The following is a 27,304-nucleotide window of genomic DNA, read 5'->3' on the forward strand; positions in this document are numbered from 1 at the left end:
ATGTTTTAACAAACTGTTCATCAAATGCTACTTATAATTTACAAATAAGTAGGACCTAGATTTCGAATCCACCAACACTCATTTTTGACATTTGAATGTCAAGATTTCCCTACCTGTAGGTGGAAATAAAGATAACGATTTGTGTCCAACAGCTCTGGATGCAGACTATTGATCAGTGCAATGGCTTCTTGAATTTGTCCATTAAGTATCACCTCACGAATTTTAATACGTTCGTCAAGGGTGTCCAAGTCAACACTGGGTTCTATCCCTGATTCCACTCTAAATTTTTCTGCTGCTTCCTTAAATCCTTCTGAAAAAAATTATACATAAAAATATAATAATTGCATTAGCAGGTATAGTGTAAATTATCCTGAAAAATTTTTCGCGAAACATTTTATTATTCCTTAAGATTTCATTCGAACTGTAAAATCAAACTTTCATAGTTTTTCATTAAATTTAATCATCATGCACACATATACTTTGAAAGAATGTTTAACATGAATATAATGTTTCTATACAAATCGATCCGCTGCATCACCATAAAGTACAAAACAAGACATGCGCTACTGACTGCATGATGGCCAACCTCACTTCCATGCCCTTACTAGTGCATCCTTAGCCTGTCACATTTCTATAATTTGAAACTACAATATCAAAGCATTTCTGATATGTCTACAATTAAAAGTGAATTTCGCACTCTATCGAGATTCATGTTAACTTTAGGTTTTCCCCCCCGCTCAATCTTAAATCCCTCATTTCATTTTCTTTCTTCTTGATGAATGTGGCCTTAAGTTTTAGCAGTTCAGCTTGCCTACACTACTGACTGATGTTATGCCCACACTTAAATGCTACAAAAAGTATCACTGACCAACCAAGAAAACTGCACAACTTTTAGTAAATTTGAAACAATAGCAACATTTATTTGTTACAGAGGCAGTAGGAACTGCCGATGCTGGAGAATCTGAGATAGCATGGTGTGAAGCTGGACGAACACAGCAGGCCAAGCAGCATCAGAGGAGCAGGAAAGTTTGACGTTTTGGGTCGAGATCCTTCTTCTGAAGAAGGGTCTCGACCCAAAATGTCAAACTTTCCTGCTCCTCTGATGCTGCTTGGCCTGCTGTGTTCATCCAGCTTCACATCCTGCAATATTTATTTGTGTGCCTAATCATTCTATCCCTATAACAGTCACCATATCTTGGCCCTGGCCCAAAGTTAACTGCAAAACAAAATACCAAAGATGCATAAACTGAGATGCAGTACATATTCTGAATGTTGAATCTTAAAGTTTTGATTATGTTGCTATCATAAAATGAAGTTGGATTCACTGCAGATGACTGATTAGACAGAAAGATGTGGTTGGTGCAACCTATCAAAATAAAACGTAGCACAACACAAGTAGCTTTTACTATTGAGGTTTGGCAACCTCTGTGGAGAGAGTTAACATTCCTGGTCACTAACCTTTCTTAGTAATTTCAAACTAATTAAGAGATACCTATTTTAAGAGGTAACTAAACTGCTTTGTCCACAGATACTGCTGGGTCCGCTGAACATTTGTCAACCACAGTACTTTACTCATGTGATTTCTACGGTTTATGGGCAGGGGTTAAGGAAAATCGGCATAAGTATGTCAACAATTTTCTCAACATTACATGTTTCTCTCAACAAAGTAACAGTTGCAAACATCTGCAGAATCAATAACTATTCTGCAGTACTCTGAAGGGCTGCAGCAAAAACTTTACAGTCACAAGCAATGTGTTTTAATTTGTTCCAACTTCTGATACCATTGATAAAATCACAAAGAAAAATAAGAGCAATTATTGAACTACACCCTCAAATCTTTGATAAAAATTGGTATGGCTGTGATATTTAAATGTCCATTCACTTAACTATAAATGTTCAGTGTAAAAAAATCTTAATTTGATTGATCAATAAAGAAACAAACCTCGAATTATTTTGATGTAGCTATCTCATATAAAGACTCTAAAGTCCAATAATGTAGGGAATTATAGAAATATACTGCACAGGGAGGTCTGTGCGTCTGGAAAAATTATCCTATTAGTCCCGTTGAATCCCTATTGCCTTGTAACTTCTTCCTTCAATTTTTTCTCCAATATCCTTTTGAAAGTGAATTTTGAATCTGTTTCTATCACCACTTCAGGCAATGCATTCCAGTACATACTTTGGATCATTTAAAAGAAAAATTATCTTGCCTCTAACTCTTTTGCCAAGTACCTTAACTCTGATCAGGTACAAACCCAGCTACCATTAGAAGAAGCTTCTCTCAAAAGTTAATCAAAACCCTCAGATTTTGAACATCTCCATCGAATTTCTCTTTATTCTGCTCCAAAGAGAACAATCCCAGCTTCTCTGGTCAATTCATAGACTTTAAGTCGCACATCACTGGTGTAGTCTGACAAAGTGCATTCAGGACCTCTCATGTCTCAAAATGTTTCCTGACTTTTGGTGCTCAGAATTGAATGCAAGTGTAGCCCAAAGAGAGGTTTATAAAGATTTATGTACTGTAGATTAGGGTTAAGGTTGTGAAATGCCTTTTGAAAGTCCATGACCACTCTTCCTTGAAGATTATATTATTTAACTGATGATGAAAAATCATTTATAAATGTGTAATGTAATTCTACGCAGCATCCCACCCCATAAGTAAGAGAAATATATTATTTTACACAGGGTATCTAAATCTGACATGTGTTCGTGATGCCACTATTTACAAATATTCACTGAAAGCCATTCCAAACAGAAGAAAGAAGCAAAGTATACTTGTGACCCTCAATAGTGCATTATATACAATTGGCATTGACAGTTAAACATAATTGTAAAATAAATACTTTTACACACACATTAGCCTGCTTCTTCATAAATTTGGACATATTACTACTTTAGCCATTTTCATTATTTGAAGCAGTTTACTTCAAATTAGCTTCGATGAAATATAAACCTTTACATGATCCAATTTCTTGTGAGGTTTCAAAACTAGGAAAATTAATATACTTCAGATGAAGAGACAACACAATATGGAGCTGGAGGAACACAGCAGGCCGGGCAGCATCAAAGGAGCAGGAAAGTCGACATTTCAGGTTGGGATCTTCTTCAGAAATGGGGAGGGATAAGGGAGCTGGGAAATAAATAGAGGAGGGGTGGGGCTGGAAAAGTAGATGGGATGGTGATAAGGGAGTCAAGGAGGCGGGGATGAATGGGAGGGTTGGACATGTACATCTGCGCTCTGTATGCAACAAATGACAACACCTTCCGGTCACCAAACATTTTAATTCCCTCCCTCATTCCCTGGGTCACAACCTGGGCCACACCAGCGTACAATGACACCACCCTGAAACTGGAGAAGTAACACTTCACATTTCACCTTGGATGCTTTCAGCCCAATGGCCTAAACATGGAATTCACCAGTTTTAAAATCTCCCCAATCCGGCCTCATCCCATGTCCAACCCTCCCTCTCATTCCCACGTCCCTGACCTGACACAACCTGTCCATCTTCTCTCCCATCTAGCCACCACACCCATCCCACTGACCAATGCCCACCACTCCCTCCCTGCCCTCACCTATCACCATCCCATCTACCTTCCCTAGTCCCACCCCTCCTCTCTATTTATTTCCCAGGCTCCATCCCTCCCCCCATTTCTGAAGAAGGGTCCTGACCCGAAACGTCAACCTTTCTGCTCCTCTGAAGCTGCCTGGCCTGCTGTGTTCCTCCAGCTCCATACTGTGTTGTCTCTGACTCCAGCATCTGCAGCTCTTGCTACCACTTCAGATGAAGATTCTGTCTTGGCAAAACAGATTTTTTCATAAAATTCTGCCTGCAGAACAGGGCTCTTGATATTATCCACATTATATCTAAGTTATCTTTTGTGTTAGTCTTACCAGTAACTAGATAATTCATTATAAGTCGATTCATGTCAGCTCTTTGGATGTGCAAGTTATTGAGTTTTTCCATCCATTCATCTTTAGTAATTTCATCCGGTTTTTCTGTATAACTCATTGTGAATCAGCTACAGGACAAAGATAAAACACATAAATATGTTACTGAGGATCCATTAAAACAAGACAAGGTAAACCTTAAAACTTCACAATTAATTATCAAAAACAAAATGGAAACCAAGCAAGAAAAAAAGACTTGCATTTACAGAGTGCCTTTTACAACCACACACAGACATGTACTTTACAGTTAAATAACTTGAACATAGTCACTAATTTTGCCTCTCAACTGTACAAGTGCAAGTCCTGCAGCAACCATGATGTGGGTGCACAAGAGACAGTTATGAGGGTAAGATTCCTTTTAAGATGTATGCACGTATGGGTGCTCTTCAGTGCACATTAGAGGAGGGGAACAAAATACGAATGTTTCCGAGAGTGCCATGGGTGACCGTTATTTCTAACACAAGCTCACTTTCATGTATGTACTACTATCTTACATCATTACCTGTCTTATCAACAATCACAGTAACTGCAGCTACAAGGTTCAGGTTCACTGTCCTCATGTCATACCACCTCAGAACCCTCTCCAAGAGATTTCTACTTTCTGTGATACCCTGTGTAGCATTACATATTCTCAGTGTTCAAAGCTTTCACACTATGTGAAAATACCTCAGAAGTTACATCGGTAGACATAGTTTTAATGCAGGAAATGTGATAGCCAATTTAAGGACAGCAAGCTGCAACACAGCAATAATACTGATATTAACCCAGTGAACAGAAAAGCTGTTTTTATGATGTTGAAGAAGATATTGATTTCCACGAAACAGTAATTTGGGACTGAAGTTCACCAAAAATCAATTAAGAGTCAAGTTCAGGCACTTTCATGAAGGGGAACTTCTCTTGTTAGCAAAAGCTTCTTTCTCCAACATATTTCTCAGCTGCTTATCTGATTATGTATGCCCTGTCTCTCTGGTGCTCCATTCATGTGACTATTGAGTGAGCAAAGACAGAAATATATACCATTACACTGACATCATGCTACCCTATTTAAAGTCAGTCATTCCAGCAGGTACAAAATAGGAGATGCTCTTCAGCGCACATTGGAGGAGGGGAACAAAATACGAATGTTTCCGAGAGTGCCATGGGTGACCGTTATTTCTAACACAAGCTCACTTTCATGTATGTACTACTATCTTACATCATTACCTGTCTTATCAACAATCACAGTAACTGCAGCTACAAAGTTCAGGTTCACTGTCCTCATGTCATACCACCTTAGAACCCTGTCCAAGAGATTTCTACTTTCTGTGATACCCTGTGTAGCATTACATATTCTCAGTGTTCAAAGCTTTCAAATCGTTAAAAATATTCACTTTATCTAACAATAGCAAAGGCTAAGAAAAAAACACAAACTAAAATAGAAGCTATGTTTGCTTCTGAGAATGGACAGAAACAATCTTTCAGGCAACTACAAACTTGCTGTCAATGATCACTGCACCCAGTTCAGTTGGAACCAGCGTTAATTAAGTCTTCTCTGGTTTGCCATGCCCAACACTGCAGCACTCTGTCATGCCAGGACAAGGTCCCACCAAACTGATCCATCAGAAAATCTATCACCTGCTGCACACCAGCCTTGGTGGAAGAATGAGCTGAACTGCATCTATGCACTGCCCCAGTCAAGAGGTTGTGTAATACAGTCATTTGCCATGGCTGCAGAAGGCAGTCTTCGTCCCACTGCAACTAGCCTTGTGAGGAATTCAGCCCTTGAAACAAAGCAAGAACAAAAGGTATCGAGGATACAGGCATCATGTCAACTCCTAGAGTACATCATACAGACTTCTCAGATCACAGAACTACTATGGTGCAGAAAGAGGCCAATTGAATCATCATTCCTATAGCTGTATCACTAACTAGTATCATTTGCATGTTTTTTTACCCCATATCTATGCATACTATCTCCATAATATCCAAATAAACACCCAATGCCCTTCTGAATGCCTCAATTAACCTTGTCTCCACCACATTTCTAGACAGCACATTCCATACCCTAACAATTTGCTGTGCGAAAACGTTTTTTCTCACAAATCTTTGCATCATTTGCACATCCCTTAACCCAATACAGATAATCATTGATGACTTGTACATTGATGGAATGGAATCATGTACTCTCAATGCGTTGTGTGTATAGTCTGTAGCACACTGAACTTGGGGCAAGCTAAGTTGACAATGCCTACTGCCTGAGCTGCAGTGCTGACTTCATCATGGGGAAAATGAGATAAACCTGTGACATCTGCCATAAATTGCATTGGCAACAGTGTTAACAGATTTGTAGGTTGAAGGCTTTGAGATCCCACACAGGGTCTCACGGTATTTTTTTCAAAGCAGCCAATCGCATTAATGTTTAGTGCAACTGTCACTTTGGATAGCCACCCACAACTCAGGTCACAGATCACACATCATCTGTTGGCACAGTTCTGTGACAATGTCTCAGGATCACCTCAGTCTGTGGCAACAATGCACCTCGTTCATCTAATGGAAACAGCACAGGATGATAGGCTGCTTACTGCGTGAGCTGCGGCACTGACTTCATCATGGAAAAATAAGATAAAGCTGTGAGATCTGCCACAAACTATATTGCTAACAGGATGACCACCCACCCTTTCAGGCAACATATTCCAAATCAGCAGCTGGCATACTTCATAGCAGTGTCTTGAGACATCTTTAGTCTGTGGCAATATACCTTGTTCATCTGGGGGAAACGGCAGATTAAGAAGTATCTGGAGCTTCTGCACCTCTCTGCATCCTGACAGGCCCTTCAGCTGTGACTTCATAACGAGGAAGCTGTTTGGCAACCACAGGAGGTTCTTGCCACTATCGGAATTGCTGGCACATCTGTTCCACCTTCATTTATCTGCATCTGCAAAACACTGCTGCCATAGCAATGATGACCTCTGCCGTGATTAGATCCATTGGATACACTTCCAATAAACCTATGATCACAAACAGATTAGGTTCTTAGCAATGTGAGCAGTCAGCACCACGCCAAAATGATGGGTTAGCACTGCATCAGAGTGGGACATGGAGTACTCCAACTGTGAGGGCCACAGAATGACTCTGCATGGATCTTTGACATAGGGAACCTGCTTCGAATGTATGCAAAGCAGCACTGCATATAACAGCACGTTGGTGACTACTTACTGTTCAAGGTGAGACAGAAGTTGTGCAGGTTAGGTGGAGTAGCCATGGTAAATTGCCCCAGATAGTGTCCAGGGATGTGCAGGCTAGGTGGTTTAGCCATGTGCTACAGGGATAGGGTGGGATGCTATTGAGAGGATTGGTGCAAATTCGATGGGCTGCATGGTCTTTTACTAAACTGTACGATTCTTTGATTCTATAATTAGCTTCATGCCTGATTTATTCAAATTCCCCTTGAAGGGCTTTATAACACTAATAAGTGGAGCACATCTTCTTGTACAGAAAAATAAAACATCTATTTTGCCCATTTCAGCTGTGGTTGCATCTACTTTCCATTTCCATTGCATATTTAGAGCTCATAAGAGGAAAGAAGGCAACTCAGGATTTGCTTGCCAGTGAGAGTTGTAGGCTAGGCTGGTAATCAAGAAGTCTCAACAAAGCTCAACATTCCTTTCTTCCTGCACTCCCTGTTGACTTTCAACAATGCCCACTGTTGTTAATTTCACTTAGACTTTCATCTCTGAAATTACCCCTTGAGCTCCAGTCCTGCAGTTGAGCCATGCCAACCGACATGCTGCACCATCCTGCCAAAGCCAGGGTGGTTGTGACAGTCAATGACCAACCCATTCCCTCAGTAACTCATGCACCATTGTCTCACATCCCTTGTCTCCCTTTATTGCACCCTCAGAATCCCAGCATGATGCCTCCAATCTCCACAACTGACTTTCCCAACTGCCCTATTATTGTAGTTGCTCCTTACATACCCTGCCATAAGTTGACTCCCAGGGCTGATTATGGCTCATCCCCAATTGAGATGGACAATTAACCCCTGTGGATGAGTGACCAGACCTCTGACTAATCTATGCCATTCCCTGACTGACTGACAGTAAATCCCCAGTCTGGTTACACTTGACTGAATACATTATTCAGCTAGCTGAAGAAGGGTCCAGACCCGAAACGTCAGCTTTCCTGCTCCTCTGATGTAGCCTGGCCTGCTGTGTTCATCCAGCTCCACACCTTGTTATCTCAGACTCAAGCAGTGGCAGTTCCTACTATCTCTCATGGTCACAATAACACTTTTTGAAACTACTGAGTATAGTCAATCTTAGATTGTTATTCAATTCAAATGCAGAGCTGGGCAAGACACTTTAAAAAACATGTTAAAATTATATTTCCTCACATTCTTAAAGAGAATACACTTGAAAGGTTAAAATTTTCTTTCTCATTTCAAATAAGTTTGGAGTTTATCAATATATACAGTAAAAGGGGAAGCATTAGTGCCTAGTAAATCTCAGTATCAAATTCATGTTATAGTGTCAGTGAGGCCTCCAGCACAGAAAAAGGCCCTTCAGCTGACTGAGTCTACATGAGCTGAAAACATGCACCTAACTATTCTAATCCTATTTTCCCACACTTCTTGGAGACATGGGGGCAAATCCTACAATTGCAGGCTGTGAAAATTGAATTCAATTAAAATCCTGAATTAAGAACTAATCTAATGACGACCATGCAATCACTGTCAATTGTAGTAAATACCCCATTTGGTTCATTAATGTTCTTTGGGCAAGTTCATCTGCCATCGTTGTCTACTCTGGCCACAATGTGACTCCAGACCAATGTGGCTGACTCTTAAACCTGAAATATCTTAACAAGTTCAAAGGCAATAAGGGATGGACAATAAATGCTAGCACATCTCAGATCCCATGAATAAATAATTTTTAAAAAAGCAAAATGCTGAATGTGCTGGAAATCTAAAATCTAAAGTAGAACCAAGGGGAATCACTCAGGTCTGATTGCATGTGTGAAGACAAGGACTGAGTTAACTTTTGAGCTTGATAATGAGCTCGATAACCCTTCACTAGCTCAGGTAAACCTGAAATGGTATAATTCGGTTTCTCTGTTTACAGATGCTGCCAGATTTGCTGAGTATTTTCAACGTTTACTGTTTGTCATTAGCATGCAATGTTCACAAAAAAATTTAAAATGCATTTGCTACTCCAAACCAAATCAGAATGCTACCATTAGAAATGATTTTTGCCCAAAGAAAGACGGAATATATAGATATTTAGGCACAATCTGAAAATGCAGTTTATTGCTAAGTTTTCACTTTGTAGTCAGCTGCAAATAACTATTGCTAGTTTTTACACCCGTACTTATTTTCTAGGTAAGGGTGCAGAAGCCTGCAGTTATTAGATCAAAAATGCATAGTATCTTTACTGGGAATCAGACTTTTGTGTCGCTGTAGTGAATTAAATGGAATAGTCTGAACAATAAAATGTGAAGTAAAATCGTCAATTTCACTTCAAATCATGTACAGAAAGTAAGAGTGAAAGCAAAAAAGGGGTGGACAAAGTGTATGACAGGGATAGAAAGAAAAAGTAAAAGTCAGTATTTTCTGCTCAATTTTGTTGTCACATTGAAATCAGAGATTGGGGCTCACTTCTCACTCTATCACTATATCGCATGCAAATAAAAGCAATTCACCAACTGACAGCAGTCAATACCATAAGTAACTCACCAATATCTAAAGGGTTCAAGTCATCATACAAATCTCACAGAAGATGCTGCAATGAAGGGTTTTTGCAAGATCACAAACAATAGTTACCAAAGTTATTTTTGTCGGATGAGTTTACATCTTCTATCTGCTTGTTTTACTTCACTGTGTTTACAATGTTTCCATTTCAAGTTATAGATAATTATTTTAAATATTGGACGCTACTAAACTATGCTACACTTCTCTCATAACTGTGTTTTGCACATTGCCCGAAGTATATACCAGTATGGCTAAAATATTCGAACTCCTTTGCATAATGGTTAGACAAGACACTTTTTCAGTCTTGGAAAAGCACATCCTGACAGATCAATGAGCAATTTTAATTACTGTTCAAATGTAACAGATTTCAACCAGTGCAACAAAGCAGCAATTACAATTCTGTACTGCAAAAGTTTTGAGTTTGAAGTAAACTATAAACCAGGCATTACAGCTTTAAACAATTATCTTCTCTTTTTTAAAAATTAGCTCACTTTCATTATTTCTTATTTTCTAAAATGGTCTGATAAAAAGTCTTCCAAACTATACACAAAGATATTTAATACAGGGCAAAGCCTGCCAATAAAGTTTTTTGTGGTGCAGTGGTGGTGCCCCTACCTCTGGATGAAAAATGTGTGTTCAAGACCCACTCACCCAAGGTGTGTGTTGCAACATGTCTGAGTTCTTATGATATAGTGGTAGTATCCCTATCCCTGAGCCAGGAAGCCAAGTTCAGATTTCCCCCTGCTACTGAGCTGTCTCAGACTATGTCTATACAGATTGATTGAAAATAAAAATATTTTAAAGTTGTACACATAGTTGGTAGCTACTATTCATCTATTTTGAAATTACCTGCATTTTATCATCAAGAATTTGCAGATCCATCTGGAGAATTGTGTCTCCTTCAATTCAATCTAGTTAGGTAATAGCTCGATATTGCGCAAAGTTCTGGTCACCATACTATCGAAAGAATGAGATTATTGCAGAGAGGGTGCAGAACAGCTTCACCAGAACGTTGCCTGGATCACAGCAATTCAACTATGAAAACAGTCTAGTCAGACTGGGGTCGTTTTCCTTAAAGCAGAAAGGGTTGAGGGCTCGATCTAACTGTGGTGTGCAATGTTCTTAGAAGCATATATCAGGATAAAATTTTCTCTTCAGTACCGACATGAATAACCAGGGGCACAGTTTTATGGTAAAGGATAGAAAGTTTAGGTAGATGAAGAAATTGTTTCTTCCTCAGATTGTTGGGGTATCTACAACTCACTGCCTAAAATGGTCATAGACGCAGGAACCCTCAAGATATTTATAAGTAATTTAGATGAGCCTTAGAACACCATACCATAGAAGCTGTGGGCAGACTGTTGGAAAATAGGATTAGAACAAATGAACATTTGATTACAGAAAGCAGTACAGTGCTGGTCTGAGGCAAAAGAGCTTTTACATTACAGTTTGGAATCAGTGGACTTGACTATATTCAAGAATTCAGTAACCAATCTAAATGAGTATGCCATGACTGTTACAGACTTTATTACCAAGTGTGTAGAAGACTGCATGCCAAAGATGATGATCCAAATGTTCTCTAGCCAGAAACCATGGATAAACCAGGGGATCAACTGACTACTGAAGTCCAGGTGTGAGATGTTCAAGTCAGACTACCCTGACTTTTACAGGAAATTCAGATACGACCTCCATAAGGTCATTAGAGGCACCGAGAGGCAATACTGGACATAGCTGGAGACCTGAACGAACCACAGGGGCATCCCCCCTTCCCCCATTTGTAGCAAGGCTTACGTGACATAAAAGGCTACAAAGTGATGCAGAATTGAATAACCAACAAAAATATATCCCTCCTTGACATACTCAATGCATTCTACACTCATTTCAAACGGGTGGTCAGTGAAACCATATCTGTTCCACCAGTCACTGCTGCAGACATCAGATCAACCTTTTTGAGTGAACCAATGGAAAGCAATTGGACCAGGTGAAGTCTCCGGCTATGCACTCAAATTCTGCACGTGCCAGCTAACAAGAGTATTCACTGACATCTTTAACCACTCCCTAATATGACCTGAAGTCCCCAGCTGCTTCAAGAAGATCACCATCAACCTGGTGCCAAATAAAACACATAGAGCATGACTCAATGACTACCACCCCATGCCTCTGACTTCCATAATTAAGTGTTTCAAGAGGTCAGTCATGGTTCACTTTGAATCTAGCTTCCCAGCCTGCCTTGATCCCTTCAAATTCACCAAACTTCACAACAGGTCCACAGCAGATGCCATCTCCCTGGCTCTGTTATCCAGATGTTCCAGGGATGAGTACAATGTCAGCCTCCTACTTATTGACCACAACTTTGCCTTCAACACCATTACTGCAACAAAACTAATGTCCAAGCTCAAAGACCTCAGTCTCTGTTATACCTTCTCCAATTGGATTCTTGACTTCCTGACCCATGGAACACAATCAACAAGAATATGCAACAACATCTCTTCCATGATAATCCTCAATACTGGCGTCCCACAAGATTGCATGCTCAGCCCCTCATTATACTCCCTATTCACTCATGACTGTGTGACCAATTCATGTCCAAACTCCACCCGCAAGTTCATCAACAAGACTGTTGTCATTATTGAGATCTGGTCTACAAGACAGAATACAGGAAAGAGATAGAATGCTTGGAAGCATGGTGTAAAAATAATAAACCTCTCCTTCAACGTCAGCAAAATGAAAGAGCAGGTCATTGACTTCAGCAAGCAAGGTGCAGGGCATGCCCTTGCCTACATCAACGGTGCTGACGCGGAGATGGTCTAGAGTGTCAAGTTCCTAATAGTGATGATCATCAATCTATTCTGGTCCACCCACACTGATGTTATAGACCAGAAAGCACAACAACATCTCTATTTCCTCAGGAGGTTAAGAAAATTCAGCACACCCATTAAGATGCTTATCAATTTTTATAGAAGGACCATAGAAAGCATTCTATCCAGATACATCACAGCTTGGTTTGGCAATTTGCTTTGTACACAGGAGCACAAGAAACTACAGAAAGTTGTGAACATAGCCCAGTCCATCACACAAGCTAACCTTCTATCTACTGACTCCATTTATACTTCTCACTGCCTTGAGAAGACAGCCAACATAATAAAGGAACCCTCCAACCCGAGCTAGACTCTCTTCCATCAGGCAGAACATACAAAAGCCTAAACACACATATCAACATAGTCAAGAACAGCTTCTTCTCTGCTGTTATTAGACTTCAGATTGGGTCTCTCAAATTTTAAATTTAATATTGCTCTCGCCGTTTGTGCGCCTTCTCTGCAACCATAACATTGTATTCTTTGCTGTCTTCCATTACCCTAATGCATTTTGTATGGTATGACCTGCCTGCACTGCATGCAAAACTTTTCACTGTACCTAGGTACATGACAATAATAAATTAAATCAAATTCCTTGCTGCAATACACTTGACTCTAATCTTATGATCACCTTAACTTGGGAATACTGGCTTCTGCAAAGAAGGTCCCTAAAAGGCAAATTTGAAATCTGAAGAAGGTTCCAGACCCAAAACATCAGCTTTCCTGCTACATTGTTATCTTGGAATGTGCACTGATAAGTTTAGAGAGGCAAGGGTAGGAGAAGGCTTATTTGAAGCATAGATGCCTGTTTTGTCTTTAGACTTGATGAAGTTACATAAATAAATAATGGGGAACCACTGATTATACTAACTGGCACTTTTAATACAAAATGCAGCAGAACAATACCTTCAGGTTAAATCATACATTGACAATACCAAAAAAAAAACTGGATATGTAACTTGAAACATTTTCTGAAAAGGCAAATTTTACTTTTGCGACATCAAAATATCAAACCTTTACCTTGGAGACTTCACTGGTCCATTAGATCATGCAGTTTTATCTTATTACAACTTACAGAATTCAAAAAAATTAATGTAGAAAGCACATTGGATCAAATTCCAAATGGACATAATAAATATCATCACAGACAATCATAGTATGCAAACAATGTATTAACAAATAGTCCAGGCATACCAACAATATTATTGTGTGCACACCACATGCAGAGCAATATTAATACTGGTTTTGCTAAAACTACTCATATTTTCAGAAACTTATTCAGAGCAAATGGTCAGAACTATTATCTAGATTGATTATCAGAGCTCAAAGGAATAAAGAAAATCAAATACCTAACTGAATTGAACTAACTGAGTACTAAGTACTCAAAATTTATGTTTCAGATAATAAAAATACTTTTGTTTTAAATGTGCTTTACATTAGAATGTTGGTCTTGCCACAACACAATACCCATCCATTCTGGCCTTTAGAAACTGATGGTAAACCACCTTCCTGAACCGCTGCTGTCCAAGTGGTACAGGATACCCATAGTATCTTTTTTTCGCTTTGGCAATGTGACATAAACGAGCAACTTCTAACTTGCGTCTGAAAACCATAAGCACACCTCCAGCTGATGAGCAATTTTAGTCCAGAAAAAAAAAACCACATGCTGTCATATGTAGCAGTTCAGGTAATGATGGCAGATTTTCACCCCTGAATGGCATTACTGTATGCAACAGTCTTATGAAAATCGATCAATTTCACAATAATCTTTAATAGGACTACCATTTTATTTATGATTTAACTAATTGAAATGTAACTACTAAATTTAAATTCGATCAACTAGGGGATGCAATGGGCTGGTGATACTATCACTGGGCTATTAATCCAGAAACCCAGGTAATGTTCTGGAACCTGGGTTCAAATCCTGCTTTGGCAATTGGTGGAATTTGAATTCAGTAAAAAAATTTGGAATTAAAAGTCTGATGATGGCCATCAATGCCAATTGTTAGAAAAATCTGTCTGATTTACTATTGCAGGAAACGGCCATCCCTAGCTGATCTGGCCCGGCCTACATGTGACTCCAGACCACAGCAATGTGCGTGACTTTTAACTGTCCTCTGGGCAATGAGGAATAGGCAATAAATGCTGCCCTAGCCAGAGATGCCCTCATCCAGTGAATGAAAGTTAAAACAAAAAACTGCCATTGGTGTTACACTAATAATGTTGTTGACAAATAATCCATAGGCACGGTCTAATGATACACAACTGCAACTAAATTAATTTAAAATCCACCTGTTACTAGTCATGTAATATTACCACTGTACTGCCAATGGTAGAATTTAAATTCAAAGAATAATTCCAAAATTGAAAGCCATTCTCAGTAATGATGATTGCAAAACAACAATCAGTCATAAACTCATCTGGATCACCAACGTCCTTTAGGAAAGGAAACCTCACCTTTATCTGGCTTGGTCCATGTGCACTCAACACACGTGTTGATATGGTTAACTCTGAACTGGCCATTGAAACTGCTTAAAGTCACTCATTTCAAAGACATTTAGGGCAAATGTTCAGTAATGCCATGCAAGGGAGAAAATCTGCTTTCAGTATCTGATCAGACTAAAGATCCTTAAAGCTAGATGAACAATTGTCCTTGCTCAGTCTAGTTTGTATGCGACTCCAATTCCACACCAATGTTGTTACTTTAGAGTCAATTACGGATGGGCAATACCTTGCCAGTGATACCCATTTATGAAAGAATACATTTTAAAAATGCTACTATTCTATGAACAGAACGTGTTATTTGGATAAGCATATTAATTCTCAATTCTAATCTGTACTTGCATAACCATAAGGCACAGACCTCAAACTGATGAAACTTTCAATGTCTGTCAGCATAAATTGGTGGTGAAACTGTACAAGCTACTGGTAGAGCAATATCCCAGTATCCAGTGCGTAACCCTTGTCATATATGACTACCGTAGAAGGCCAAGTTCTGAGAAAGATTCAGATTAATAATATAGATTTATACTTTGTATGTAACTCGATACATTCAAAAACATGCAACAAAATAATTCCAAACAGTTCAGCATCTCTGATTCAAAGACAAGTCATTTCTTGTATTCTGAAAGAAGTGTTACAGGAATCTGTTCCTAAAAACTGGACTCAAATCTTCTGCCTCAAATTAGCTACAGTGTCTGAAAATCATAAGCAAACCTCCAGCTGATGAAAAAACATTATACGGTCGGTCGCAGACCGACGAAATTTGCATTAGATTCAGAACCATTGGTAACAGGCAATGCAGATACACTTTATTATAAATGCTGTACTTTACAATGGATTAAGTGGAGTTTGAATATCTTGTCCTGAAAGCATATAAAAGCTATGTTGTCAAAATCAGCAGATTCTTCTGTACCTACGAGTCTCAGCTTTTGGGTCTGTCAGCCTTCCGACTGGAACATCAAGTTAAGTGCAGAGAAACAGCATCTTGACAGGTTAACCAATTGTGATTTTGTTTTAAGCCTTCATTCCAATTACTGTTTCTGTTTCTCATTTTCATAAAACCTAAATTATTTCTCCAACCTCTCTAGCTTGCTAGTACCAAAATTGTAATCCAGTCTCAAGGATTGTAAAATATAATTTCTTAAATATGTTGACAGCCTCAAACTCACATAAATTACCATTAATTCAGAACTTGTATTACCAGCTGTGCAAGCAAAGTCCAGCGCTTAAATCATCAACCTGTCAGCCCATGTCCTAGCAAATTTACTTTAGCACCATTGTTCTCACTCCTCCCCATCTCACCAAGCACTTCCATCTATGCTTTGTGACCACCCTTTTTCATGTCCAAACTTCACCTTCAGCTGCCTTTCCTTCTGCTACTTCAAGTCTTAAATTAACCCACCTTGACAGTATGTTATAGCAATGCTATTACAAAATCTATAATTTCATTTTCAACTCAATTTCCTAACTATTCTTTACTTCTTTCCCACATCCTTCTTCATGCTTCACAGTAATCCAGGAAACATTGATGTATCTCTAGCACAGAAAGTAAACTGAAAAATGCAGGTTCATTCACGTCTAAGTAGGACATTCTGTTTGCTTACATTCAAAAAATGTAAACACACACATTCAAACTCTTCAAGTTTCTACATTTGAGAAATAAATTTGTCCTTTAATAAGATGACATACCGCTGTTCAAAACGGCCCCATTTTCATAAACTATAAAAAGGTACAAAAGTAACAAATGCCTCGACGTAGGTACATGTCGACCGTTTGTATTTCCATTTCAACAAGCTGAATCAATTCCTGGAATTTTTAAGCATAAAATTCGAATAACAATATCAAGATGCTCATCCCGAAAACTGTACATTTTCTCATGACCTTAAAGCGTGGGTTGTAATGAAGCATTAAAAACAAACTACGACAGAACAAAGTTTATATTGAAACCAAATTTGTAAATAAAGTGAAAGGACTATACTGCCCGATAGGATTTCAAGCAGAGCGTTAGAGAAGTCACTGCGTCGCCGAGGCCTACGTGCACTGGACACAAAAAAAACTTATCCCAGGTAAAAAAAAACAACATTCGCAGCAAATACAGAATCACTATAACATTTAGGAGCTCCATTTATTTTAATTTACACACGGTAGTTAAAAAAATGATAGCGGTTTTCAGGCATTACCAGAATTTTAAAACTAGCGCACCTACCTCAAACGTGGGAGATTTTTGTTTGTACCCAGGAACCGCAGGGCAGGAAAGCTCGCGATCTTTCAATGAAAAGTTTGGTTGAACATCCCCGAGGCTCAACCAAACTTGCCTGCTACCCTTGCCTAACACTGATTGGTGCTGTGCCCCCTCCCCCTTCGCGGGAACGGAGGCCGCCGGGCCGCCCACTCAGCAAATGCAACTGACGATTGGCAAATACGTTTGTCATTCATTCGCCTCGTTGGGGTCCGAGGTAAAGGAGGCTTGATGGAACCCTCCCCCACATGGAAGGGTGAATAACGCGTGCACGTCCGCCAGCCAGGCACCCGGCGCAACCGCTCAACGGTCAGCGCGCGGGAGTCCTTTTCCCAGGATCCAGCAGGAGCGTGGCTTTTTTTTCTCTGTCTTTGCCGACAGTAAATGAAGTGCCGGCCGGCTGTTGGGGGTGGGGTAAAGGGAGGAAGTGAAGAGACGCAGACGCTGTGCGATAGGTGAAGTGCTGACGGAAATCTCTGATATGGTTCATGTCGCAAGAGCTTGAGGAAAGCCATCTCGCCAGAAAGAGAGAGAGACGAGTAAAAATAGGAGGTAGTAAAATCTGACTGGTTTTAACCTGTGTTGGTTTTGCAGTTCGCCGTTGCTTTGCCCCATTGCCGGTGTTTTAGTTGTTGCTTGCGATTTGAGCCATTGCATGATGGCGTTGGGTCTAATCCGCTGCCGCAGACAGCGCTATAAATCTGAGCTGCTCTGGATTTGGAGAAGGTTTAGTTCGCCTGGACCATTATAACATTTTTTAAGCCTGCTACTTTGTATTGACTTGTTAATGTAGCAGTGGTGTGTCAATGCTTATTTGGAAGGGAGGATGGTTAAGGGGATCCAGCGGACCAACAGTCACAGGTTTAGAATGAGAAGCTCCAGGGTTTGGATCAAGCGCAGCAGCATTGCAGTTTTTTTTCCCCCTCCATCGCACGCACTCTCACCGTGATTGCAAGCTTCTGAGCTGTCTCAACGGGTTGTTGTTAATGGGGGCAAATCCGTCTTAGCCTTGAACTATTATTTATTTCTCAAACGAGGGCGAGGTTTTCATCGCCCTTCCGCATAAAATGCGTCGGTGACCAGGAAGGGTATCCCGGATTTCTGCAAATGGTGAAATGCCGAGTTGAGTAATCCCAGCTCGAGGGACGGCGAGGTGTGTGTGGCGTGAGTTGGAAAGGTTGTTAATCATTTTTTTTCTCCTGAGCCTTTCTGTTTTCAGATGCGTATCACATTCAAGGAGGCTTTACAAATATTTCACCTTTTTAATGCCGTCCTTTTAATAGCTAGTGCAGATTCATGATGAAGTATTCATGATTCATATGTTTAGCGCGGATGACGAGAAATTGTCTTTTTTTATGTAGAGCATTAACGGTTTACTGCGTTAGTGGCTTTTCTGCTGCAACTCCTGATTATTTTTGGTCTAGATTCGTAGATATCTTAATTGTATTGTTATGTAGAATTTTGCTATTGAGTATGGGCAACAGGTTCCTTATGAGATTTTGGGCTGAATATAAAGTTGAATTTGATATAGAAATGCCTAATGTTATTAGCCAAAAATGAATGAATAGATTTTTTTCCATTATAAATTGTTATAATGTTTAATGTAAATGATCTAGTGCTTGTAATGTGGCTGTAAGCATACAGAATTCTGACTTTTCAGAATTTAATATGTAAGCATATTATCTAATTTCAATTATTATAAATTGCACAACACAGAATGAAGCCATTTGATGTATTATACCTGTATTAGCTATTTGAAAGAGCTATCCAATTAATCTGGGGTGTACGCTTTGATCATAGTCTGTATATTCTCCTTTCCAAGTTTATAAAAAATACCCTTTTCAAAATCTGGGTAAATACGAGTTGTGTTTTGGTACAACAAACAACGATAGCGCTTAATGATAGCCCTGGGTAGTGTTGTAGAATAAAGGGAACCAGGACTGCAGATACATAATTCTTTGAAGTTTGTGTCACATTTGGACCAGCTGGTTTAAAAAGGCATTTGGCTCATCTGGCTTCATTGTTCAGTCCTTTGGGTTTGGAACTCGTGTTGAGGTTGTACGGGACATTGAGGCCCCTTCTGAAATACTATGTCCAGTTCTAATTGCCTGGCTGTAGGAAGGATATTATTAAAGTGAGAGGGTTCAGAAGAGATTTACTGGGATGTTGCCGGGCATGGACAGTTTTATTTGTAAAGAAAGGCTTGATAGGCTGGGAGAGATAGTAGAAACTGCCGATGCTGGAGAATCTGAGATAATGAGGTGTACAGCTGGATGAACGCAGCAGGCCAAGCAGCGTTAGAGGAGCAGGAAAGCTGACATTTTGGGTCTGGCTTCTTCTTTAACTTTCCTGCTCCTCTAACGCTGCTTGGCCTGCTGCATTCGTCCAGCTGTACACCTTGTTAACTCTTGATAGGCTGGGACTTCTTTCACTGCAGTGTAGGAGGTTGAGAGGCAATTAGATAGCTTAAAAATAAGGGGTATAGACAGTTAATGGGAGTTGTCTTTTCCCTCAGATGCAGAATTTCAAGACAAGGGGACACCTTTTTAAGGTGAGAGGAAAGATTTAAGACAGACATGAGATGCAACTTTGTTATACGTTGGGTGGTTTGTGTATGGAATGAAATTCCTGAGGAAGTGATGAATGCAGGTACAATTACAATGTTTAAAAGATATTTGGATAGGTACATGATTTTTTTAAAAATCATTTTGTGGGATGTGGACCTTGCTGGGTGGCTAGCTTTAATTGCCCATCCCTAGTTGTTCTTGAAGGTGCTGCTGAGCTGTCTTCTTGAACCACTGCAGTCACCTGCTGTGGATTGATCCATAATGCCATTAGGGAAGAAACTCCAGGATTTGGACCCAGCAACAGTGAAGAAATGGTGATATGTTTCCAAGTCAGAATGGTGAGCGGCTTGGAGGGATAGTTGAAGGTGATGGTGTTAGCATATATCCGCTACTGTTCTTCTAGATTAAAGTAGTCATTGATTTGGAAAGTGCTGTCTGAGGATCTTTGAATTTCTGCGATGCATCTTGTAGAAAGTACACACTGCTGCTGCTGAGCATTGGTGGTGGAGGACATGGATGCAGTGCCAGTTACGTGGGCAGCTTTACCCTGTCAACCTTCTTGAGTGGGCTGCACTCATCCAGACAAGTGGGGAGTATTCCATCACACTGCTGACTTGTGCCTTTGTAGATGCTGGATATGCTTTCAGGAATTGGGTGAGTTATTTGCCACAGTAGTCCTAGCTTATGACCTGCTCTTGTTATCACTGTGTTTGTGGTGAGTCCACTCGACCTTCTGATCAGTGATAACTCCAGAATGTTGGTAGTGGGGAATTCATTGAACGTCAAGCAGTGATGGTTAGATTGCCTCTGTCTCTGGTCACAGCTTGGCATTTGTGTGGCACAAATGTCACTTGCCACTTGTCAGCCCAAGCCTGGATATTATTGAGATTTGTAGCTTTTGGGCGCAGTGTCAGAGGAGTTGCAAATGGTGCTGAACATTGTGCAATCAGCAAACATCCCCACTTCTGACCTTATGATGGAGGGAAGGTCATTGACGAACCTGCTGAAGATGTCCGGGCCTAGGACACTACCCTGAGGAGCTCCTGCAGTGATGTCCTGGAGTTGAGATGACTGACCTCCCAAAAACCATGACCACCTTCATATGTGTCAGGCATGACTCTAACCAGCAGAGTTTGCCCCCTGTTGCTCATCAATTCCAGTTTTGTTAGGGTTCCTTGATGCCATACTTGGTCGAAGGCAGCCTTATAATTCAAGGGGTGTCACTCTCACCTTACCTCTGGAATTCAGGTTTGAACCAAGGCTGTAATGAGGTCAGGAGCTGATTTATGTTTTTCCCTGGTGGAGACTGAACAGTTGCTGCTTGTTAGCACTGTTGATGACCCCTTCCATCACTTTTTTTGCTGACGTTTGAAAGTAGATTAGGGTGGTAATTGACCAGATTGGATTGGTCCTGGTTCTTGCATACAGGACATGCTTGGGCGATTTTCCACATTGTCAGGTAGGTGCCAGTGTTGTAACTGGACTGTGCTGGCTAAGGAAGCAGCAGGTTTTGCAGCAGAAGTCGTCGGTACTATTGCAAGAATCGTCAGACGCTATAGCCTTTGCAGTGTTTCTCCAACTATTTCTTGATATCGCATGGAGTGAATCAAATTGACTGAAGACTGGTATCTGTAATGCTGGGGACCACTGGAAGAGGCCAAGATGGAACATCTGTTTGGTACTTCTGGCTGAAGACTGCTGCAAATGCTTCAGCCTTATTGTTTGCATTGTTCAGCTGGAGTGTTCCATCATTGAGGACATGGATATTTGTGGAACTGCCTCCTTCAGTGAGTTATTTAATTGTCTGGCACCGTTCGTGACTGGATGTGGCAGGACCTCAGAGCTTAGGTCTGATCTGTTGGTTGCAGGGTTGCCTAGCCCTCTCTATAACTTGCTGCTTGTCTGCTTGCATGTCAAACAGTATATGTTTGATGGCTTCATCAAGTTGATACCTCATCTTCAGGTGAGCTTATTGCTGGTCCTAACATACTCTCCATTGAACCAGGGTTGATCCCCTACCTGAATGGTAATGATTGGGCGGGGGTGGGGTGGGGTGGTGGGAGGGATATGCTGTGCCAGGAGGTTATAGATTGTGCTAGGGCACAATTCTGCGATTGTTGGCCCACAGTGCCTTATGGATGCCCAGTCTTGAGTTGTTAATCTGTTCAATGTCTATCCCACTTAGCGGGTGATAGTGTCACATAACTTGGAGATTATTTGGATGTATACTTAAATAGGAAAGATTTGGAGGGATGTGGGATTATGTTTGGCATGGACTGATAGACTCTTCAGTCCAGTTTCCATGCAATATGACTCAGTGGCTGTATAAAAGCATTATTCGATCTCCTTTCACTGCTCACTCTTGTATTTTCCATATTATAACAACTTGTGTATTTTAAAAAAATACTGTTTCAGACCTCAATCTGGCAGACTGATCTCTTGCCAGTGAAAATGGCTTCTTCATATTTAGCAAATTCATCATTACAGAAATCTGACCTTAATGTTCTTAGTGAGGATAACATTCCAAGCTTCTTTAGTCTTCTGAATAACTGTTACTGACCTTTTATAGTAAACATCCTCTGATTATACTTTGTGAAATTTGGTGTCCAGCTCCTGTCTGAAGCTGAACAAGTAACTTTTAAATAGGCTTATCATTACTTTTGTACTGTGGTCAATTTATAAAACCCAGCTCATTGCACTTTTTCTTTTTTTTATCTTGCCACCATCAAAGATTTGTGTATGAATTTTCCAGTTCATACACTCTCTCTGTAAAATTTTATTTAACTCTTTTTTTTTTATTGCATCTCACTTACAACAAGCTACAGCACCCAGTATGTCCTTTGTTGAATTTTATTTGCTACCAGTCTGCCCAGTTCATAAACCTATGTCCTCTGAAGTACCTTAGCTTTGTTCATTGCAGTCACACAAAACTTGGAAATATAGTAAATAAACTTTTAGTTCTGCCTTCCGTAAGAAATAAGAGTATGCATAAACCATTTGGCTTCTCAGACCTGCTCCCCTATTTAGCAATAATCTTATTAATCAGATAGTGACCTTAACTGTTCAGCCACCCATAATCCTTGATTCCTTTAAATTAAAAATCTATCTCACCCTCGCTAATATTCTAAGGCTACTCTGCTCTTTGATAAAGAGAATTTCCCAAACCATCAATCTTTTAAGAGAGTAAATCCCGATAGCAAAAATTGTTTCTAAACCGACCTTTGGGTGTCAAATCAGAGCATACTTTTACTTTGTCTAATAAACATTTGTTTATCAGACCATTTTCTGTGGTTCAGCTAGCTGCCTATCCTTTTTCCCCTTAATCCAATGGTTTTTAATTTTGCTAACAGTTGTATTATATGGCACTCTTGCTTCCAAGCAACTGTGCTCTTAGTTTTGTCCACCTTGAATTTTGGATGGAGGAGCCTATAGTTAAGGAGCTCTTTTTTTTTTGTTTTGAATGGGGTGTCAGATTTGCTGTATTCTATTATGGGCATGACACCAGATCTAAGGGAGATTTGGAAGGTTGTGACTAGAGCCTCTGCTAATTCTACCTTTTACTTCAACTATGTAGTATGTATCCTATCTGGACTTAAGACACTGGCAGCAGTAAAAGCTAGTAAAAAGGCACCCCATTATCTGAGGATAGATATCACCAGACCGAAACGTTAACTATGTTTTCTCCACAGATGCTACCAGACTTACTGAGCTTTTCCAGCAACTTTGTTTTCGTTCCTGATTTACAGCATCTGCAGTTATTTTGGTTTTTTACCCTATTATCTTTTCTTTTCATGCAGTTTGTTTCCTTTCACATTCAGCAGCATCCTTTACTTAGTGAAGCTGTAGACAATTTTGTCGAATTTAATGTATAAATGTTTCCGAATTTCCCCCTTCCATTTCAAGAAATGGATTGATGCCTTTTCTTACTGAGATTTGTATAATTCCTGAATAGCAAACTTGAAGAGTTGCAACATGTTGGGAGTCCATTCTTGGAAAAAGTTTGTCACAGATTTTCAATGCACATCTATTAGCTGTTTCCTTGCATTTTTTTTGTCAATGGACCGCACAATGTTCTTTATTTTTGTTTTGATGGGTGTGGTAGTCAATGTAAAGTTTTTAGCATTTATTGTCTGTTCATAGCAGATGACCATGAACAGCTGCCTTGAATGCGAGGATGGTTTGATGGGCTATTTCAGAAGTGTTAAACACCACTGTAGATCTGGAGTCACTTTTTTTATTTCAAAAACATAGTTTGTTCATGAAATATCTTTTTATGATTATACGCAATTCAATTCTGTACACAAATAGATCAAGGAAACAATCCAACAAACTCTATCTCACAAACTAGAGACATCTCTTGTACAAAACTACATTTACTTGCATTTGAGGCACCAGAAGGGTGTGATTACTGAACGGAGCCCTGTTTAACTTTGGTAAAATGACCCTAGATGGTCGTCTTTCCCCACTGCACCATATCTAAAAGTCCATTTTAAATGCCCCTATCATATCTGACTCCTCCACCACCCTGGCAACGCATTCCAAACTCGTGTCTGTGTGTCAAATTCATGCCCCTCCCATCTCCTTTAAATGCGTGCCACCTAGTATTAGACATTTCCACTCTTTTGGTCGGGGTTGGGGGTGGGGGGGTGGTCGTAGGGGGAAAGGTTCTAATCGTCAACCCTATCTATGATGGGATTCAAACTCTAGTCTGCAAGGTCGATAAACTTAGCCCCTGTCCTGTGACACAGCACAATTAGGAGAGGTTTAATGTTAAAATATTCACCGATCTCTTATTCTGTTGTTCTGGTACATGCTTTTTATTTAACAACTGCAAGTTAGAACAGTTTTGTGTTGTGAACACTTAGCAGGAATTAAGTTGAGATAACCATGAAATCTTGCACAAGTGTAGTTAAGGGTATTTGTATGGAAGATGTGGTGTTCCAAAATTGGCAACCCATCCATCATGGGCTAATAAATAATTAAGGATGCCTGAGGAAGGTTAACATGGTTGTAGGCCAGTAAATGTGCATGGGATGTTTTCTTTTTAAAAATGCTTAAAATTGTGTTGGGGCAGAATGAAGGGTTTTACCACTAGAGGAAGCCATTGACTGCCCCATATCATTCAAAAGTCATAATCAGGTCACTTTTTTGTTCGAAAAAGATCTCAACTGTATGTATTATGTTTTGAACCTCATTTCACTGAAGATAGTGTCAGCAGACAATAAGCATAAGAGTAGAGATAAGTCTGCTCTGGTATTCAGTAAGATTATACCTGATCTAAATCCTTAACTTCACTTTCCTGACTTCCAACCTCTCCCCAGGTTATCCCAAAAAAAGCTCAAAGGCCCTAAGCTTAACTGGATCCAGATCCGTCAGGTGTGACTGCAGCCCTTGTAGTGCCCGTTATGGTGCTGAGTGTCTACTGGGCCTGTTTGTAGCCACAGGCCTTTGTTTGTTTGTTTCTTGCGAGCGTGGGACATCTCTCAGTGAAGGGTAAAATTCCCACTGAAAACACATTTAGCCCATCTGCTGTTTGGAGTGGGCTTCTAACTGGCTCGCTGACTTCTCTTCTGCACATGACCTTTGCAGTAAAGCCAGTAGGTGGAAATTTCACTGTAGTTGGGGCAAAATGGAGTTCAAAGCTGCAAGCCTGAAGTCATCCTCATCATAGAATCCCTACAATGTGAAAGCAGGCCAGTTGACTCATTTGAGTACGTACCTAGCATCCCACCCAGACCCATTTCCTTCACCATCCCTGCATTTCCCACTGTAGACAATACGGGCAATTTAGCATAGCCAATCCACCTAAACCGCACATCTTTGGACTGCAGGAGGAGGAAACCCACTGCAGACACAAAGAATGAGCAAACTCTGCACAGGCAGTCATCTGAGGCTGGAATTGAACCCGGCTCCCTGGGCCTGTGAGGGAACTGTGCTAACAGATGCTTGAGGGGGAAGTAAAGTTTGCCAAGATATATTTCAGTGAAGCAGAAGGGTTCGAGGAAGGGAATAAATCTACCATTGAAGAAAATAAATACAATCCATAGAAATTGATACTATGTGAGAAAGGCCTCTTGTAAATCAGAGGATTGTGAATTTTAATAACCAACAAGAAATTACATTGAGAAAGGGAAATCGCAATGAACAAACTTGCAAAGAACTCTCTTTTTAATGGAGATAACATGCAGGGTAGATAAACTGGAGCAATGAAATGTTAGATATTTGGATTTCCAAAAAGCATTTAAGGTATTTAAGTAAGTATTGCAGGTAGTATTCCAGTAATGATAGTGGCTTGAATAGAAGAAATGGGGTATAAAAACAGGGAAGTCTTGCCAAAACTATACGAGGCACCACTTGAATACGCAAAGATAATAGAAATAAAAACCATTCAGTATTCTAATGAAAGACATAACTGGCATTGGAGACAGTACACAGAAGGTTTACTACGTTGATCCAAGCCATGGGATTTTATTTTGGGAGAAGTTGAGTTGTCTGGGCTTTGCTTCATTTCGAAGTTACCTCTCATTCTCTTTTTTTTGAAGTATAAATGCATGGGTGACTTGGCAGTGTAGATGATGAGATCATTTTCCTTGCAATTCATGCCTGAGAGACCTTTTTAATCAGTAACTATATCAAGCGTGAAGTAGGGGGAGGGGTTGGAAGTCAGGAAAGTGGAGTTGAGGATTATTAGATCAGCTATAATCTTATTGAATACCAGAACAGACTTGCTGGCTTACCTCTTTCTTTTATGTGTTATTGTCTGCTGACACCATCTTCTGCGAAATCCGATTTGAAACATAATTCATACAGTTGAGATTTTTTCAAACAAAATGACTTGAGTATAATTTTTCTGTCATGTGTTAAATAATTGTTTAGTTGTGAATTTTTCCTGCATATGCTGAGTGAATAATTGAAGATTGCATTGTGGAAAAAAAGCATATTTTTAATAATTTGAAAACAATAACCAATGCTATAACAAAATAATAAACCTGAACCCAGCTTTTCTTTGTATAAAGAATGCTATAAAAAACTTTTTTTTTGCTTATTTTTTCAGTTCAGTGCCAATCTAGTTAACATTAGAGTTGCAACTTGTGGCTCTAGTATCTGAAGCTAAACATAAAATTGAGGTGCAAAAACTAGCAATAGCAATAATGTGCTTGATGCAGCTAACAAGTGGAAATATTTAAACAGACTTAACTTTTGCAGGATTTTTGATTTCAGCTTCATGAAAACCACATTACAGTAATTATTTTAGTTTTTATTTTTTCAGTGTGCCCATAACTTGTAATAGCATGTTCTAGCCATAATTTTTCAGTGTTCTCTGGATTCAGGAATTATATCTCTGGATTGGAAACTTGTTCATGTCATTCTACTCTTGAAGGGTGAAAAAGGGAAATCAGCAAATTGCACACCAGTTAGTGTATTATCTATGATAGGGAAATTGTTGGAATCTATAATCAAGGTTAG

At 39.8% G+C, this 27,304-nt stretch overlaps 2 protein-coding genes across 4 annotated transcripts in view; one reads left to right on the forward strand and one right to left on the reverse strand.

Moving 5' to 3' along the window:
* Positions 1-17,368, reverse strand: part of LOC125461289 (glucose-induced degradation protein 8 homolog) — a 32,747-nt gene extending 15,379 nt beyond the window's left edge. Inside the window, exons 1-3 of one of the 2 annotated variants that reach the window (XM_048549876.1) lie at positions 17,238-17,368; positions 3,893-4,020; positions 114-310 (exon numbers count right to left, since the gene is read on the reverse strand). In XM_048549876.1, coding sequence (XP_048405833.1) covers positions 114-310; positions 3,893-4,010 — 315 coding nt within the window. In that variant the 5' untranslated portion in view covers positions 4,011-4,020; positions 17,238-17,368. Of the gene's footprint in view, positions 1-113; positions 311-3,892; positions 4,021-15,392; positions 15,414-17,237 lie in introns of those variants that run through there. The other variant, XM_059652803.1, reaches the window with a different exon arrangement.
* A 128-nt stretch (positions 17,369-17,496) lies between these two features.
* The window catches only part of LOC125461290 (dnaJ homolog subfamily C member 5), a 59,749-nt gene continuing 49,941 nt past the window's right edge, over positions 17,497-27,304 (forward strand). The window contains exon 1 of one of the 2 annotated variants that reach the window (XM_048549879.2): positions 17,497-17,822. The gene's annotated coding sequence lies outside the window, so the exon portion shown is untranslated. The remainder of the gene's footprint in view (positions 17,823-27,304) is intronic. The other variant, XM_048549877.2, reaches the window with a different exon arrangement.

The sequence above is a fragment of the Stegostoma tigrinum genome, chromosome 19 (assembly GCF_030684315.1).
Source record: "Stegostoma tigrinum isolate sSteTig4 chromosome 19, sSteTig4.hap1, whole genome shotgun sequence".
Classification (NCBI taxonomy): Eukaryota; Metazoa; Chordata; class Chondrichthyes; order Orectolobiformes; family Stegostomatidae; genus Stegostoma; species Stegostoma tigrinum.